General features: G+C 41.5%; 1 protein-coding gene across 3 annotated transcripts in view; it reads right to left on the minus strand.

The window, feature by feature from the left end:
• The window catches only part of ntng1a (netrin g1a), a 95098-nt gene that overhangs the window by 19118 nt on the left and 57122 nt on the right, over window positions 1-18858 (minus strand). For 2 of the 3 annotated variants that reach the window (XM_024000112.2, XM_024000111.2), the window contains exon 3: window positions 6896-6922. In XM_024000112.2, the coding sequence (XP_023855880.1) occupies window positions 6896-6922 (27 nt within the window). Of the gene's footprint in view, window positions 1-173; window positions 219-6895; window positions 6923-18858 lie in introns of all 3 variants that reach the window. The other variant, XM_024000113.2, reaches the window with a different exon arrangement.

Here is an 18858-nt window from a genome sequence, read left to right on the forward strand (position 1 = left end):
AATCAAACAAAATCTAAATCACTAAGGGTTTTGACACAGATTAACAGAAAAAGCTCCCTCCTGGTGGATCTGGTTTCAACRGTCACAGCTAGTACAATCACTGTTTAACTACTGTATATATGAGGTAGATCTGTAAAGAGATATGTTTAATCTTATATGGAGGTATAGCCTACCTTGGTTTCGGTTAGCAACACCTAGGGATGAGACATTCTGCCGAACTGCATGCAATTGGGAGAAACCATAAATGATTAGGTGCACTGGCTATAGTGGACATCAGATGCACTAACAGTAGAGGTTCTGCTAAGAGTTGACTGGTGGGACATATGTAGACAACTAGACATACATCTCCGGCATGGCTTTACTCAGAACATCTCATAACAACAGAATGACCGTCAAGCCTATACGGGGACAAGCAGTAGTTGCATCCCAACACCAGATGTTGTCCCAGGGACATTGWATGTAATTGTGTAGTTTCATGGCTCACTTGAGTGTGTGCATTGATGGCAATGATGAATAAACATAACATAAAGAAAAAGAAACAACAACAACAACTTGAGATTCTCTCTGATATGTAGTGGGATCATAACTTATGCAAACATGGTGGCTGGCTTAACTATGTACACTCTTAGAAAAGAGGGTTCCAAAAGGTTCTTTGATGAGGGATAGGGTTCTACCAGGAACCGTTTTCATCGGAAGAACACTTTTTTTTGAAGACATGGGTTCTTTGTAAGGCAAAGAGTTCTACCTAGAACCTTTTTTAAAATCTGAATACCTGTTTTTGGAAGAAAGGGTTCTTTGATGATTGTTTGGAGGGCCAGAAGGGAACCCTTCTGGATCTGAATAAGCTTTTTTATTGTATTTTGTGGTACTATTAAATAGTGCCTCAGCTTGAGTGTTTATCTCAGTGTTTAAACTTTAACATCAGGACTTTGAGCAACCTGATAAGATTATAATAATAGGTGTGAGAATATTTGTGAATGTATCTGGTGTTCCCTTAATAATTTTACATATACTGTACAGTCTCATCAGAAAGTATTCATACCCCTTGACTTATTCCAGATTTTGTTGTGTTACAGTCTGAATGAAAAATCTCTCACCCATCTACACACAATACCCCATAATGACAAAGTGAAAATATGTTTTCAGACATTTTTGCAAATATATTGAAAATAAAATACAGAAATATCTCATTTTCATAAGTATTGACACCCTTAAGTCAATACATGTTAGAATCACCTTTGGCAGCGATTACAGTTGTGCGTCTTTCTGGGTAAGCTTTGCACACCTGGATTGTATAATATTTACACATTATTCTACTTAAAATTCTTCAAGCTGGTTGTTGATAATTTCTGAACAGCCATTTTCAAGTCTTGCCAGATTTTCAAGCCGATTTAAGAAAAAACTGTTACTAGGCCACTCAGGAACATTCAATGTCGTCTTGGTAAGCAACTCCAGTGTATATTTGGCCTTGTGTTTAGGTTATTGTCCTGTTGAAAGGTGAATGTCTCTCAGTGTCTTTTGGAAAGCAGACTGAACCAGGTTTTCTTCTAGGATTTTGCCTGTACTTAGCTCTATTCTATATCCTAAAAGACTCCCTAGTCGTTGCCAATGACAAGCATACCCATAACATGATGCAGCCCCCACCATGCTTGAAATTATGAAGAGTGGTACTCAGTGATGTGTTGTTGAACTTGCACTAAAAATAACGCGTTGTATTCAGGACATAAAGTTAATTTCTTTGCCACATTTTCTTCAGTTTTACTTTAGTGCATTATTGAAAACAGGATGCATGTTTTGGAATAGTTTTATTCTGTACAGGCTTCTTTCTTTTCACCCTTTCATTTAGGTTTGTATTGTGGAATAACAACAATGTTGTTGATCCATCCTCAGTTTTCTCCTATTACGGCCATTACATTTATTTTTAATTTAAGTTTTATTTAACTAGGCCAGTCAGTTTAGAACAAATTCTTATCTACAATGACGGCCTACAGTGGGTTAACTGCCTTGTTCAGTGGCAGAACGACAGATTTGTACCTTTCGGCTACTTGCCCAACGCTTTAACCACTAGGCTACCTGCCGCCCCCTTCTTTGCGACGCTTTGGAAAACCTCCCTGGTCTTTGTGGTTGAATCTGTGTTTGAAATTCATTGTTCTACTGAGGGGCTTTATAGATAATCATATGTGCGGGGTACAGAAATGAGGTAGTCATTAAAAAAGAATGTTAAACACTATTATTGCACACAGAGTGAGTCTATGTAACTTATTATGTGACTTGTTAAACACATTTTTACTCCTGACCTTATTTAGGCTTGCCATAACAAAAGGGTTGAATACTTATTGACACAAGACATTTCAGCGTTTCATATTTAATTAATACTACTAATACTACACTTTCACATTATGGAGTATTGTGTGTAGGCCAGGCTGTAACACAACAAAATGTGGAAAAAGTCAAAGGGTGTGAATAGTTTCTGAAGGCACTGTTATTTTTACCCACACAGCAAATTGGCCAGGTTTACCTAGTGTTGATTATTCAATGTAACATTTCTAGTGTTGATTCAGGAGTTAAATTATTTTAAACTAACTATCCAGTGAAAATCTCACTTTTAAAAGTTAATATTCTGTTAACTCATACTCAAATAATGTTGTTGACTCATCCTATACTTATTTTTGTGGCGAAAGCATAAACTGAAGATAAAACACTTCAAAAACCCCACCTCAAACTTGTATCTCAAACAGACCGTTTAAAAAATGCTTGCTATTTCGTCATAGAGGATGAGCTTGCCAATCAGCGGTCTACTGGCATTTATATTTTGAATGATCGGTATACACCCAGACCATTCTGTTGTTGGGGTACGCCCACACCATTCCAACACAGAAAAGCTGCTTTTAACATTCTTAATTAACATTTTCTGGAAGGGAAACTATTTAACTCACATCGTAATTAATTATAGGTCATATTTCATAGAAATCTGGAAACACTGGACAGTTACTTTAACACTCAGTGGTATAAAATAACCTCAGTGCTGATGTTAATAACCAGAGTTGAGTGTGAGTCATTTTTACTGTGTAGAGAAAAATCACTCAAAACTACGCCCATCATTATCACATTTCCCAGCTTGCTCCTTTTGCAGATAGATTTTCAAAATTGTTCATTTCAATATCTGTATTTTTTAATGTACATTGATTGGTTTATTAATCTTATGCTACACAAAGATAAATAAAAATATTCTTAACTAAGTAGTTGGATTTATTGCACCCATTACTGAGGTGGTTGTTCCCGTTTAGATCATTTAGGCAGTCCTATTAATCAATCTTCCCTACGGTGGCAGTCATTCTGAATGCAGGTTGCTGGTGATATCCTCACTCTGGCTGGATTCCAATATCCAACAGGAATTACAAATCACTTTGCAGGCCAGCATAATGTGACTTCCTGACCTGATTTGGCCTGTAAACCAGGAGTTTCCTAACACCACTGTGTTAGGGTATAATAGGCCCTCAAAGAAAGACKTTATGATATATATTGCCATGAAGAGTAACATTTTTAAGGCTAATAAGGCTGATGGAACTGTTCAGAGATTGTTCTAGGAAGAACCCATCAAAGATAAAAGGGTTCTTGGTAGAACCACAGGGGATTTTATGTAGAACCCTACATCAAGAGTTCTAGGTAGAACCCTCTGCAAAGCGTTCTACCTATCACCAAAAAGGGTTCCCCTATGGGGACAAACCAAAGAACCCTGTATGGTTCTACTTAGCACCTTTTTTTCCTAAGAGTGTATAGATAGAAACTAAGTTGTCGCAGGCATTTTGTTTAATTCATCAAATTGACTATTCAATCAATATCTAATTACAGTGTATTTCTGGTCGAGGAATAACGATTAATACATAATGTGGTGTGTCAGGGGTTGGAATGACTGATAGTTGTGGTGTACTGTAACCTAATTACATACAATTCTGTATTTCCATGGCGGGGGAAATACTGGCGGTGTTTGGTGGTTGTGGTTGGTCGGTTGGTTAGGTGATGGAGTTGTCTTAAGTCAAGCAGAGACAGAAGGAAAGGCTAGTCATGTATTCTAGTATTTTAATCCCCCACAATAGCATCACCAAGTCTCTCTGTTGCAGTATCACTGACTTCAGTGTGATCATGTGATCATTGGCCGGTGATTAGTGTCCGGTAGTGTCACAGCAAGCAACTTAACTACTGTGCCATTGGATAGTGAGCATTACCGTGTGTTGTGTCTAATCGTTTGTAATACATTCAGTTTGGTTAAAGATATGGGTAATTCATGGGTTTGGGTATGCATGCACTCAGGCACACAGACATACAGTCAGTATATACTGTAGTGTTTGACTGGTTGAGTTACTAACCAAACCCTCTCCATGACAGCTCCATAACTGATAAAGTACATAGTATGTCATGTCAGTCCTAAATAAATTGTTCAGCCATATTGGCCAGAATCCAATATTGGCCAGCAAGTTATTTATTGAAAGTATTTAGGGGTTTCGGATTGTTATCAGGAGAATATGTTCTGTTGAGATATTGATCAGTAACTGATGGGAAGTTCTGTTTCAAAGGATAAGGAGAAAAAAGGAACAAATGAAATAGCAGATAGAAAGGATGCAGTGGGTCATTTTATATCGACCGAGGAGTAATGTTTGTGAAATCCAGAAATCAAAGTGACAACACAAATACTTCCCTCATTGGATGAAAAATACAATAAATTGACATGTGGAGTATTTTCTTCTCATTGGCGTCATAATTAGAGGAATTTGACTAGAGGAATTAGAGCTTTATTTCGATCCAATATGTAGCACATCTGGTCTTCTATTAGTTATTAGGGTGAAGGGAGAATACAGGTGAACCGTGCTTAATGAGAAGTGACGGATTATAATCAATGCTGCTGTCATAATGAAATGAAATCTCGCAGAGCCCAGAATCGTTTTTATTTCAATTTAAACTTTGCTTTAATGGCTGCATTAGGGCAAATCTGGCTGGCTTAATCAACTTGAAATAGAATTGAGGAAAAGTCAATAAAGAATTAAATTACCTTCAAACAACAATATGAAAAAGTGCAGTGTTTTCTGTTTGCTGTCCTCAAGGACATTTAGCTGTGTTCTGGTTGGTTCTTTTGTATTTGAGAGGACATAGCTACATACACACGATTTCAGTTTGGTTTACCCCAACTTCATCCTTGGTGTGTCTACACTACCACAGCTGGGTAGTGTTTCATGTTGTGGTAGTTATGGAGGTGCGTCTGCTGGTGTAAAGAAAGACAGACAGCATCTCGTGAGTGTTTCAATACCTACAGGCCTGGTCTGAATGAACCGTACAGACTTGGCCATCGTCAGTCAGTCAGTGAGTGTGTCCTTTCTGTGAGTCCCACAGACAGACAGACAGGCTGTAATACAGACACTCCCCACTAAGAGAGAGAGCAGCCGTTGGTGATGGTCTGACTAGGTGTGGGGTTGGGTTAGGGAGGAGCTAGCGAGGTGGTGACATGTGAGTGGTGCATGTACAGCATATACAGTATATATATGTATGGAGAACATGCATGCAGCATTTGTATAGAGCATTGGTCATGCACAGGCAGGAGACAACACTGAACACATTCAGCTCTCTAAGATTGGGGGTTTCGGGTAGAGGGAGGGAGGGGGTCCACTTGGTTCTATGCTAATTTCTGACAAAATGTTTCAGAATATTCATGACAAACTGGTTATTGTTTGAATCAAACTATCGGTTTACGTTTACGTTAGTTTGACATCAGTTGTGGTTACTGTTGTGGTTCAAAGTTGTGGTTTGAAGTTCATCGCCAACTAGCCGACTAGCCAATATGCTGATACCATTGTAAATTCTGATCATGGCTACGTCCCACTACTTATGAAAAGCTTCCTTTCCTTATCTCTTTCCCTTCATGAATGCTGACACATCAAAGGACTGGGTAGGTCTGGTAGCCATATTGCTCTAGCCTATATAGTCCTTTAGATATCTGCAGTCATGGAGATACAGCCAGGAATCAAAGAGAGGAAACCATTCAAGACTAATGGGATGCTGTCCATCTTAGCTGATTTGGGTCTCTTGCTTTTTTCCCCCATAGAGGGGGTGTTAGCTAAGGACTGCACCTCAGGAGAATTCCACATCATTCAATACGTCGATTGATAGGTGGATTGATGTGGAATGGGCTGGGGCTCTGAATGCACTTTGACTTGTTCAATACCTGTGTACGTCTGAAATGACACCCCCGATTCCCTACATAATGCACACACTTTGACCAGGGCCCATAGATCTCGGGTCAAAAGTAGTGCACTGTAGAGGGAATAGGGTGCCATTTCAGACGCAGCCTTGGTGTGTGCGTCTCCCTTTATTCTCCTGAGGTGCAGTCTCAGCTGGCTGCTGTGGTAACACCAGACTACGTCTCTAGACGTCTCTCTCTGTGCTCCAGGGGCGACTGGCTGCAGCAGATAATATCCAGCGCTCATATTAAACTGACCTCGCTGACATTATTCCACCACTGAGATCCGGGCACTTTCATAAACTCTATATGCCATTTATGTATAATGCAAAGGGGCAAAAACATGTTTTGTATGCATGCACAGGCGTCTGGCTGCTATCTTGTTGAAGGTGAATTAGTCCACCTCCACACTGAGCAATTCTAGACAATATGGCAGAGAGCTATTGCTATTTCCTTTAGGGAGAAAAACAACAGGGAATTAGACTAACCCTGGCATAATGAACATTTCCAAACCAATTATGACTGATCCTTCACTTAATGAATAATGGAGGACCTAAATCAGAAATGAACATTTAAAACCAAGTGGACTTAAGGGAGGGATATGATCAGACATAGCAAAGCATCAAGCAGTTTCTGTCTTTTCTTTTCTGCTTTGAATTTACTTACTAACTGGACCAATGCTATTGGGGATACCTGCAAGACAAAGACAAAACACAGTTGACATTGAGAGATTAGTCATGTACATTTCATTCTACTTTAACAAACTGTAAATTGCAGTTTAGGACATTGTTTGTATTCATTTAAAAACATTGAATGTAATCTTGTAAACAGCAGATAAATATGAGGAAATATTACCCCCACGCACGCACATACACTCACACAAGATAACACGGAGACACACCAGACTAAATAAAAATAAAAAACACCTGATTTTGGACAAACTTTATCCCAACAGTGTCTTGCTCTGTAGTTGAGCGAGACATTAGTTTTATCATTATCCCAGTCTGTCGATACAACCGACCGACTGTCTGATGTGCCAGCTCCCGCTCTGAACAGATAACACAGTCAGACAGACACATCCCCATGGCGACCAGATCTTTCACACAGCAGACTATTTGCCCTGCATAGATCTCAGAGACTCACTGAGCTTTATAGACCAGCACGGTCCCAGGCTGACGAATGTGACTGACTGAGTCTTAAAAGTCCTCATAAATCCCACAGTAGTAGAGAATCAATTGGTGGTGGATATTTGGATCATGTAGATGTGATGTCTTGTTATGATGAGGTACGCTGGGTTGTTGGTGACACGTAGATTTTGCGTTTTGCTAATTTGTCCGTTTGCACTATACTCCTCTCTGAGCGCCTCCCCCTATGTGGGCATTTGTCTGTCTGTCAGTGTCTGTCTGTCGCGTAAACAAACAATGACAAACAAGCCGTAACAACAGGAAGGGGAGCCACGCTGTGCTCTGTAAATGGAGGAAATAAATAAATAAAGCCATAGATAAATAAATAAACAAGGTATGTCTGGGTTCTCTCTCTCTCCCTGTGTCTCCATCGCACATCTTCCCCCAAACACTGAGGAGATATGGAGACATCTGTGATCTGTTGTCTTTTATTACTCCTTCATCAAATGAAGGCCTCTCAGTCGTTCAGTCAACAGCGCTTGGTGTGCCTGGAGGATTACCTCATCATTCTCCTTCTGTCTACAAAGGGGGTCTGCATAACATAATGTGTATGTGTATGTGTGTGTGTGTTTGTGCCTGCTAGTGTGTGTATGTGTTTTTGTGTGTCTGCATGTCCACACACGTGTGTGTGTGTGTGTGTGTTTGTGTGCAAGCAAGCACGCTCTGGCCAGCCATAAGCCATCGATCCACCTCACATCATCTAATCTCTCTCTCTCTCTCTGATCCCGGCTCGACAGGCATAGTTAGGAGCCAAATGTATGACTTATTGGCGAGGTGTGTGGGGAGTGGGGAGGCAGGAGGCAGACAGGTAGATGAACACAGAATAGTAGTAGACTCTGGAGGCAGACTACCTGAGAGGGAAAGGACGCCAACCAGAGAATGGCACAGCAAATGCACACACACTCGCATGCAGGCACACACACACACACACACACACACACACACACACACACAACACACACACACACACACACACACACACACACACACACACACACACACACACACCACACACACACACACACACAACACACACACACACACACACACACACACACACACACACACACACACAATCTTATTCAGTGAATCACAGCTGAAAAGAAAGAATGCTGGCTTCTGATACTTCCTGATACTTCTTTCATAGAGAATAAAGAGGAGGTTTCAAAGCCCAGTGTTAGCTCTAAATGTTTAGCCTATACACCAAGTTTTGAAAGAAATGCAATATTCAAACTGTACAGTATATCTGTTATTTTTATTGCATATAGGAATAACTGAGCCTAGGTGAATCGGGTAAGTAGGTATTAAAGAGTTTTGTCATGTTATGTTGCTAGTAGATGATAAAAAAACACAGATAGCCAGCTATCTAAGTGCACCGGGCCCATGCAAAAGGAACTGTCCCACTCACACGGATCTAGCTGATCTAGCCCACTCACACGGATCTGGGATGGAATAAGCTAGCAAGCAAGCTACAACAACTGGATTTGGGATGATGTGGGTCTTCACCGTCTTATGTGGACAGAGGCTTCACTCCTGCTCATGTAGTGCTCATATTTACATGTACAGTTGAAGTCGGAAGTTTACATTCACTTAGGTTGGAGTCCTTAAAACACGTTTTTCAACCACTCCACAAATTTCTTGTTAACAAACTATAGTGTTGGCAAGTCGGTTAGGACATCTACTTTGTGCATGACACAAGTAATTTTCCAACAATTGTTTACAGACAGATTATTTCACTGTATCACAATTCCAGTGGGTCAGAAGTTTACATACACTAAGTTGACTGTGCCTTTAAACAGCTTGGAAAATTCCAGAAAATGTCATGGCTTTAGAAGCTTCTGATAGGCTAATTGACATAATTTGAGTCAATTGGAGGTGTACCTGTGGATGGATTTCAAGGCCTACATTCAAACTCAGTGCCTCTTTGCTTGACATCATGGGAAAATCAAAAGACCCACTGGGAATGTGATGAAAGAAATAAAAGATTAAATAAATAATTATCTCTACTATTATTATGACATTTCACATTCTTAAAATAAAGTGGTGATCCTAACTGACCTAAGACAGGGAATGTTTACTCGGGTTAAAAATGTCAGGAATTGTGAAAAACTGAGTTTAAATGTATTTGGCTAAAGTGTATGTAAACTTCCGACTTCAACTGTATGTCACTTATCCGAACACTTTTCCAACTTGATAAAATACACATTTCTCCCAAAATACACATTTTATATGTCGTATTGGGACTTTTAGTTGAAAGGATGAAACTAATCAGAATGTTTAACAGCAACCTAATTCTGCAATCTTCCCTTCAATTATTCTAAATAAATATTAGAAAATGATTTAGAGCCGAGGGGATATGCATGAGCCCTAATAGTTTATAGTTCTTAGAGTAAGTATTTTACTTTATTGAAACATTTTCAGTTTATTTTATTTTAATTGTTTTATTGCAACCATCAATCCCAAAATACAGGTAGAGACTAGATTACATTATTTCTAAATAAATCTATTCAGAGTAGAATTTAAACTGTATTGCATTGAAATGTAGCACTGTCCATCAGGCTACTTATTTCAACTCTAAAACATCCATTTGATGAATTAACGGTTGTCAATACAAGATACACATTCAATCCTTCACTTCACAAAATTTAGGGTATTGATCCAACAACCTTTTCTTCGCCAGGTCACGGCCAGAGCAGCATTGCCTGTCAATGTAATTATTATACCTATGAACAACTAGCAGGCAGGAAAGCAGATGTTGGAGATTGTATGTCGCTTCATTACATTAACTTTCAATTACCATCATTTCCAATCCCCTTCACCTGCCCATATTCCCAATTACTAGTCATAACAGAATGTGTGTGTGTGTATGAGTGTATGTGTGTGTGTGTGTGTCTCTGCATCTCTCCATTATGCTCCATAACATAATCTAATTGTGCACAGGAAGAGCATTAGTGTGCTTATGTTTATGGAGCGCTCCATAGACTTTTATGATCTCCACTTCTCAGTCACTTCTCAGTCTCTCAGAGGTCACTTCTCAGTCACTTCTCAGTCTCTCAGAGGTCACTTCTCAGTCACTTCTCAGTCACTTCTCAGTCTCTCAGAGATCACTTCTCAGTCACTTCTCAGTCTCTCAGAGGTCACTTCTCAGTCACTTCTCAGTCTCTCAGAGGTCACTTCTCAGTCACTTCTCAGTCTCTCAGAGGTCACTCGTTCGAGTCACTTCTCAGTCTCTCAGAGGTCACTTCTCAGTCACTTCTCAGTCTCTCAGAGGTCACTTCTCAGTCACTTCTCAGTCTCTCAGAGGTCACTTCTCAGTCACTTCTCAGTCTCTCAGAGGTCACTTCTCAGTCCTTCTCAGTCTCTCAGAGGTCACTTCTCAGTCCTTCTCAGTCTCTCAGAGGTCACTTCTCAGTCACTTCTCAGTCTCTCAGAGGTCACTTCTCAGTCTCTTCTCAGTCTCTCAGAGGTCACTTCTCAGTCACTTCTCAGTCTCTCGAAGGTCACTTCTCAGTCACTTCTCAGTCTCTCAGAGGTCACTTCTCAGTCTTCAGAGTTCACTTCTCAGTCACTTCTCAGTCTCTCGAGGTCACTTTCAGTCACTTCTCAGTCTCTCAAGGTTTCTCAGTCACTCTCAGTCTCTCAGAGGTCACTTCTCAGTCACTTCTCAGTCTCTCTTTCAGAGGTCACTTCTCAGTCTCTCTCAGTCTCTCAGTAGGTCACTTCTTCAGTCACTTCTCAGTCTCTCAAGGTCACTTCTCAGTCTCTCAGAGGTCACTTCTCAGTCTCTCAGAGTTCACTCTTCAGTCTCTCAGAGGTCACTTTTCAGTCCTCTCAGAGTTCACTTCTCAGTCACTTCTCAGTCTCTCCAGAGGTCACTTCTCAGTCACATCTCACTCGTCTGTTTGATGGGGAACATGATCTCTAAGGGCGTGGCAAGTGGATGTGTGTATACACACGTTTACACATATATGTTATATATATATACACAAGCACGGATACAGGCACAGATGCAGGCACGTATAGATGCAGGCACGTACGCGCGCGCACACACACACACACCACACACACACACACACCAACACACACACCACACACACCAACACACACACACACACACACACACCACACACACACACACACACACACACACAACACACACACACAAACACACACACACACATCACATCATAAAGTAGAAAATCAGAAAATGGCCAAATACAAAGTCTCAAACTCAGATTAATCTAGCTCTATCCACCAGCGACTAGTATCTGTACTGTATGATTGGCCAGACTTAAACTGTTCCCAGTCTCCCATTGAAGGCCTATCTGCCAATTAGCCATCCATGGACAGGGTTGGTAGTTACTTTCTAAATGTAATCCGTTTCAGTTATTAAATACCTGCCCAAAATTGTAATCAGTAACGTAAACATTTGGATTACACAGTAGCGTAATCTGATTACTTCCAGTTACTTTTGGACGTACTTTTCTGTAAGAGGCCATTAGAAGAAGAGAAAATATGAAAATAAAATGGCATTTGGTGTGTCATACTGGTCTCTGACTTGTGGTCAGACTCATTCAGGTGGAAACAAACTTAAATGTATGCTCTTTTTTTGATTATGAATTGAATGTCATTGAGAAAACCGAAAGGTGTCATAATGTATTTTTCCCGCAAACCTCCTTCTTGAATTCAAAACAGGTAATCAAGAAGTAATCATCTTGAAATCAAAAGTATCTTAATCTAAATGAAATATTTCATCTGGTAAAGTAATGTATTGTATATGTTACAGTTTTTTTTGGTAATGTTGATTACATGTTTGTTGGTGGTTGGCTCTTTTTTGCCCCCCCTTGACTGTCTTTTTTTTCTGTCATTGCAGTGATAGTAGACATACATATTCTTGTCGGTCATTGGACAGTGATAGTAGAATACTATTTGTGTCATTGAGTGATAGTATGAATACCTATTTGTGTCATTGCAGTGATAGTAGAATACCTATTTGTGTCATTGCAGTGATAGTAGAATCCTATTTGTGTCATTGCAATGATAGTAGAATACCCTATTTGTGTCATTGCAGTGATAGTAGAAGATACTATTTTGTGTCATTGCAGTGATAGTAGAATACTATTTGTGTCATTGCAGTGATAGTAAGAATACCTATTTGTGTCATTGCAGTGATAGTAAGAAATACCTATTTGTTGTATTGCAGGATAGTGAAAATACCTATTTGTGTCATTGCAGTGATAGTAGATTGCCTATGTGTCATTCGAGTGAAAGTAGAATGCCTATGTGTCATTGCAGTGATCCGTAGAAATGCCTATTTGTTGCCTCATTGAAGTGACAGTAGAGCATGTCTTTATGTGTGTGCATCTGCAGTGATAGTTAGAATGCTATGTGTCATTGCAGTGTAGTAGAATGCCTATTGTCATTGCATTGGTATAGTTAAGAGAAGTTTGCCCTATTTGTGTCATTGGCAGTGATAGTAGAATGGCTATTTGTGCATTGCAGTGATCGTAGATATGCCTATTTGGTGTCATTGCAGTATAGAAATCCTATTTGTGTCATTGCCAGTAGAATGGTAGTAGAATACCTGCAAGCCTCATTATGTTTGATTCAACGGAACCCCATCCTGACCTTCACCAGGTCTTTGTCTCTGTGTCTACCTGGACCATCCACAACAGCTTATCTTCTACATTTCCACCGCAGGTAAAGTTGGCAATGACTTTCCCTGGCTGTCATCATTTCACAGACAATGGCAAGACAAAGGATCTTATCGTGGACGACAGGAAATGAAGGTCTGAACACGCCCCATTCACATCGACAGGGCTCTAGTGGAGCGGGTCAAGAGCTTCAAGTTCTTCAGTGTATACATCACTAAGGACCTATCACGGTCCAAACACACCAACAGAGTCGTGAAGAGGACATGACAATACCTCCTCTGCCTCGGGAGGTTGAAAACATTTGGTATGGGCCCTCAGATCCTCAAAAAGTTCAACAGCTGCCCCTTTGAGAGCATCTTGACTGGTTGCATCACAACTTGGTACGGCAACTGCTCGTCATCTGACCACAAGACGCTACAGTGGGTAGTGCGTACGGCCAAGTACATCACTGGGGCTGCCATCCAGGACCTCTATACCAGGCGGTGTCAGAGGAAGGCCCTAAAAATTGTCAATGACTCCAGCCACCTAAGTCATAGACTGTTTTCTCTGCTACGACACGACTAGCGCTACCAGAGCACCAAGTCTGGGACCAAAATGCTCCTCAACAGCTTCTAACCCCAAGCCATAAGACTGCTGAACAGTTCATCAAATGGCTACCTGAACTATTTACATTGACCCCCTTTATAATAACATTTTTGTTACACTGACTCTCTTGCACTGGCTCGATCTCCTTCTCCGGCACAGTCGGTATAGTAGTGACAGGCACCAGTAACCGGTTTGGATGGAGGTTTGGATGGAGGGAAGTTTGCCGATCTGTGCCACGGAAAAAGCAGCAGACATAATTTGATTGAATTCCTCTGGAGACGAATTCCAGCCTGCCCCCATCCTGAACACTCTCAACACTCGACCGCCTACATCTAAATGTCTTGTGGGGGAAAGGGGAATAGATCTATATCGAAGGTGGCAAGTGGTAAAGTGCATGTGTGCCGAGTTCGGAGGCACAGTTAAGATTCCGGGAATGAGGCACACAGAGACAGAATCCTGAGACGGAAGAAACAAATATTTGAAAGAAAGATTACCGTCGCAGCTGCAGCGAGCGAGATGTTGGAAAGGCAAAGTAAACAAGCCGGGTCTCGGGGGGGGGGGGTATGGAGAGAGGGAAAGGGGGAGAGGAAGGAGAGAGAGAGTGAATGAAATGACAATAGAGGAGTGGGAACAGGATCAGCAGAGTCAGGAGACAATGCAAATAGCAGAGAGGAAAGAGAGTAAAGCATCAACACCTAAAGAGGAGAGGGAAGATAAAGAACAGAGGGATGGGGGGGGTGTTTGGATGCAGAACTAGAATGCTGTATAATTAAATAATGCAGGGAGGGAAGGAGGGAGAGAGGCAGGGAGGAGAGGGAGGGGGGTGGTGAAGTGGGAGAGAGAGATTGAGGGAGCGAGGGAGGCAGGGAAAGAGGGAGCAGAGAGCTCTTCTCTTCCCATCTCTGTGTAGACACAATGGCCACCTAGGCCTTTAGGTATCACTAATTACAGTATCCATGGTATCACTCCAGACACACTGCTGCAGACACCCTTCATTATAGCAGCTAGGACTCAGGGCCAGGCTGGGCTGGCTGCTTGAACAGGGCCAGACTGCGTTCAACCACTGACGGCAGCAGGAAATATAGTATCAGGCAACATGTTATAGGTGGTTATGATAATCTGTTGAAGTGGGATATATCCCACTGTGTGGAAAGATTCATAGGAAACAATAGTGTATTTTCCTTCTAAATCTACATTTTGGCTGACTTGTTTTGCCATGTAATCCATTACAGTTACTAGTTACCTGTCCAAAACTGTAATCAGTAACATAACTTTTAGATTATCCAAACTCAGTAATGATTACTTTTGGATTACTTCCCTTAAGAGGCATTAGAAGAAGACAAAAAGGATCCATCAAATGCATTGGTGTGTCATCATAGTGGTCTCTGACTTGTGGTCAGACTCGCTCAGTTGGAACAAACTTTAATGCTTAAAACTTGCGCTTAAAATGCTGAATTTAATGTCATTGAGAAAACAGAAAGGTGTCATAATGCATTTTCGCAAACACAATTTCTGAAAGGGGCGGCAGGTAGCCTAGTGTTTAGAGCGTTGGGCCAGTAACCGAAAGGTTGCTGGATCGAATTCCCGAGCTGACAAGGTAAAAATCTGTCCTTCTGCCCCTGAACAAGGCAGTTAACCCACTGTTCCCCAGGAGGCCGTCATTGTAAATAAGAATTTGTTCTTAACTGACTTGCCTAACAAAGTGCAGTGTTCTTGGCTAGCTCCTCTGAACAAAAGTGTCCTTACGAGAGACCACATTTTTTTATGGCAGGTGAAATCGTACATCATTAGCTCATTATTATGGATGTATCCAAATAAATGTSACTAGAAAACAGCTTAAACAAATGCAAAGGCAGCTACTTTGTTGTTATTCTGTCTGCACTGTTTGACGTGACTGTAAATTAGCCTTAGTTGGCAATCTAGCAAGCAAGGGAAAATAACTTTGCCAGCCAGTATGGCAATGGAACACTTAGAATGAACGACTGGGTCGCGTCCATAGATACAGAACAACAATACTTAACGACTGGGTCGCGTCCATAGATACAGAACAACAATACTTAACGACTGGGTCGCGTCTCTGGCCACCGAACCAGTAGAACGAACCAGCTGGCTTGGGTAGCAACCTTAGATTTGTGTCAGGAATATATCTTGTGGAAGGATGAAATAGTATGAATAAATTCATCAAAATAATGTTTTTAATGAAAACATGTCAATCACTATTTGAATAGGTTAGTAACAATAAGAGAATAAGACGCTTAAGTGATATTGCCCTCGAAGCCGGTGTTTGGAGGATATATTGGCACYATGTTGTTAAGTCGTCCGAACACCGGCTTCTCAGGCATTATCACTTAAACGTCTTATTCTCTTATTGCCATCATGCTGAACCACACCGTTGGATTCAACAGTGAATAACACTGCTGTGACATCTGGTTGTTATGCGTTATTGTACACTAATTAGAGAAGCAGAATGGTTTGTTGTGACTGTCACCTCCTCCAGATACATGCTACAGTATTGCTGGTTAGGGGTTGGTAAGTCTGTTATAAGACATAAATATGGTATCTGTTAAAGCTMCATGACTACTGTGTCTCCTCAACAGAGCCAATCGTATAGAGTAGGAGCTGATTCCAGATCTGCACTTAGTGAAACTTCACCCCCAGAATCCATTGTACAATACAGTGCATGATCAAGCTAGGGACAAATCTTCCTAGATCCTGTTAGCACACTAGTGTACTTTACCCAGATAGGAAAGACTACTGTAACAGAGAGTTATTCAATGCTAACCTATTAAACTCTGACCCCTATGGTGGCATTAAAATCGAAAGCGGTAAAATCAATAAGTCACATAAAAGCTGATATCAGTTAGATGGCTTTGGCTTGCCTTTCCCCACGGACCAGGGTCTGTCACGGAGGAGGAGTAGAGGAATCCCTACAAATCCCCCCGGGGATGTGTGTGTGTGTGTGTGTGTGTGTGTGTGTGTGTTTGTGTGTGTGTGTGTCCATGGGGGAAACGTCTGCCTCTGACTACTTTGATCTGAGCTCATTTACAACTCCTCTCGGCAAGATGTGAAGCTTTACATGAGGCTCCTAATCCTGAGGAATTAGAGATCAGAGGTGGGTTCGATCGCACGTGTCGCTGACCACAGAACTGCCGTCCAACACGGACCACAAGGCAGGGAAGTGTGATGCAATACAGAGCCTGATAGACCTTACATGATTTGTACTTACCATAGTTGTTTTAATGTGGGGGGTGGTTCCTGAGAAAGGCTATAACGTTGATGGTGTGTTTACGGTACGGCTATCAAGAGGCCATCATTTCAGACTGTCTACTTTAGACCTGAGGTGTATCCATGACAACAGTGATCTCCTTATCATTCTCTGTGGATAGATCTGAACGCTTGAGCACTCCCATGATTGTTTTACGGACGTTCAACATAACAACAAGGTAACATAATGTTACCTAACAATGTTTAGACATGTGGAATGTGGTATGATACAGTACATACATGTTTAACATTTCACTGGTTTTACGATTGCATGCCTCTGAGGGTACAAAACATTAAGGACACCCGTTCTTTCCATAATATAGACTTACCAGGTGAATCCAGGTGAAAGCTATGATCTCTTATTCATGTCACCCGTTAAATCCACTTCAATCAGTGTAGATGAAGTGGAGACCGATTAAATAATAGTTTTTAAGCCTTGAGACAATTGAGACATGGATTATGTATGTGTGCTATTCAGAGGGTGAATGGGCAAAGCAGAAGATTTAAGTGCCTTTGAACGGGGTATGTTAGTAGATGTTTGTTTCAAGAGCTGCAACACTGCTGGGATTTTCATCCTCAAACATTTCCTGTGTGTGTATCAAGAACGGTCCACCACCCAAAGGACTTCCAGCCAACTTGACACAACTGTGGGAAGCATTGGAGTCAACATGGGCCAGCATCCCTGTGGAACGCCTAAGACACCTTGTAGAGTCCATGCCCTGACGAATTGAGGCTGTTCTGAGGGGGTTCAACTCAATATTAGGAAGGTGTTCCTAATGTTTTGTACACTCAGTGCAGTTTTACACACTGTAACCTGCCTCTAGAACAGTCTTCACAGTTTTCACAGCTCACCAAGCTAGCCTTTTCAGTTCCAGTCTAGTTCCCCCATTTGAGGAAGAAAGGCTTGAGACCCACTACACCACTATCCTCCATCTTTCTCCCTTGCAACCCCTCGCCCTAGCAGAATGAACTGCCATGGGTAATTCTCCAACTGATCCCTCTCCTTCTCTCTTCACTGACACACGGAAAGAGGGGTTAGAGAGAAGTAAAGAGAGAGAGAGAGAGAAAGTAGGAGGGAGAGAAAGAGAGTGAGAGCGGGAGGGAGGGAGAAAGGGAGGGAAAGAGCGAGAATATTCCGAGGCCCCAGAAGGCAGAGTTATCCGTGACAGAGAGTGATGCCCACTTCCCATCCCTCCATCTCACCCGTCCCTTCCTTTCTCCATCACTTTCCCTCATTCACTCGGTCAGAAAGAACAAGCTATTCTTCTTTTCCTTGTCGACTCTGTAGATGTGACACGGTAACATATGTGTCGAATCATCCACTGTATCACCATCCTCTAACATGATTCATCGATCTCGTTACCACTTCACACGACTTGATGTGTATCATAAAAATAAATTAAATCCTAATTAAATGTTTGATTTTGACAAATTTCTCTGTATAGGACAGCGATATGCTCGATAGGTTGGGGGGACATTTAGATAGAGTTGTGAAATTGTCTGTGATTGCTTTTGAAATTACAAACAGCATAAGGAGCTTTTTCTGTTAGTATCATGCGTTTTCTTTATTCCAAGGGGAAGGGCACGCGTTCTTAGACCTCACAGTATTACGGCATTATGGATTTGTTCATAAAGTATAATAATGTACTTTACGGTAAGACTGTCTTTTATCATGAGGGTGAAGGGGACTGTGTATGTGTGAGAGAGAGAACATGTGATGGTGAGTTGTGTGTTGTGGTGTGTGTGTGTGTGTGTGTGTGTGTGTGTGTCTGTGTGTGTGTGTGTGTGTCTGGTTGTGTGTGTGTCAATGTGTGATGTGTGTGTGTGTGTGTGTGTGTGTGTGTGCTGTGCAGTGCCAGCTGCGTGCGTGCGTTGCGTGTGTGTGCGCTTGTGCCGTGTCGTGTCATGTTGTGTGTGACGTCCACACACACCCACCAACTAT

This window comes from Salvelinus sp. IW2-2015, linkage group LG14 (assembly GCF_002910315.2).
Source record: "Salvelinus sp. IW2-2015 linkage group LG14, ASM291031v2, whole genome shotgun sequence".
In the NCBI taxonomy this organism is placed as follows: domain Eukaryota; kingdom Metazoa; phylum Chordata; class Actinopteri; order Salmoniformes; family Salmonidae; genus Salvelinus; species Salvelinus sp. IW2-2015.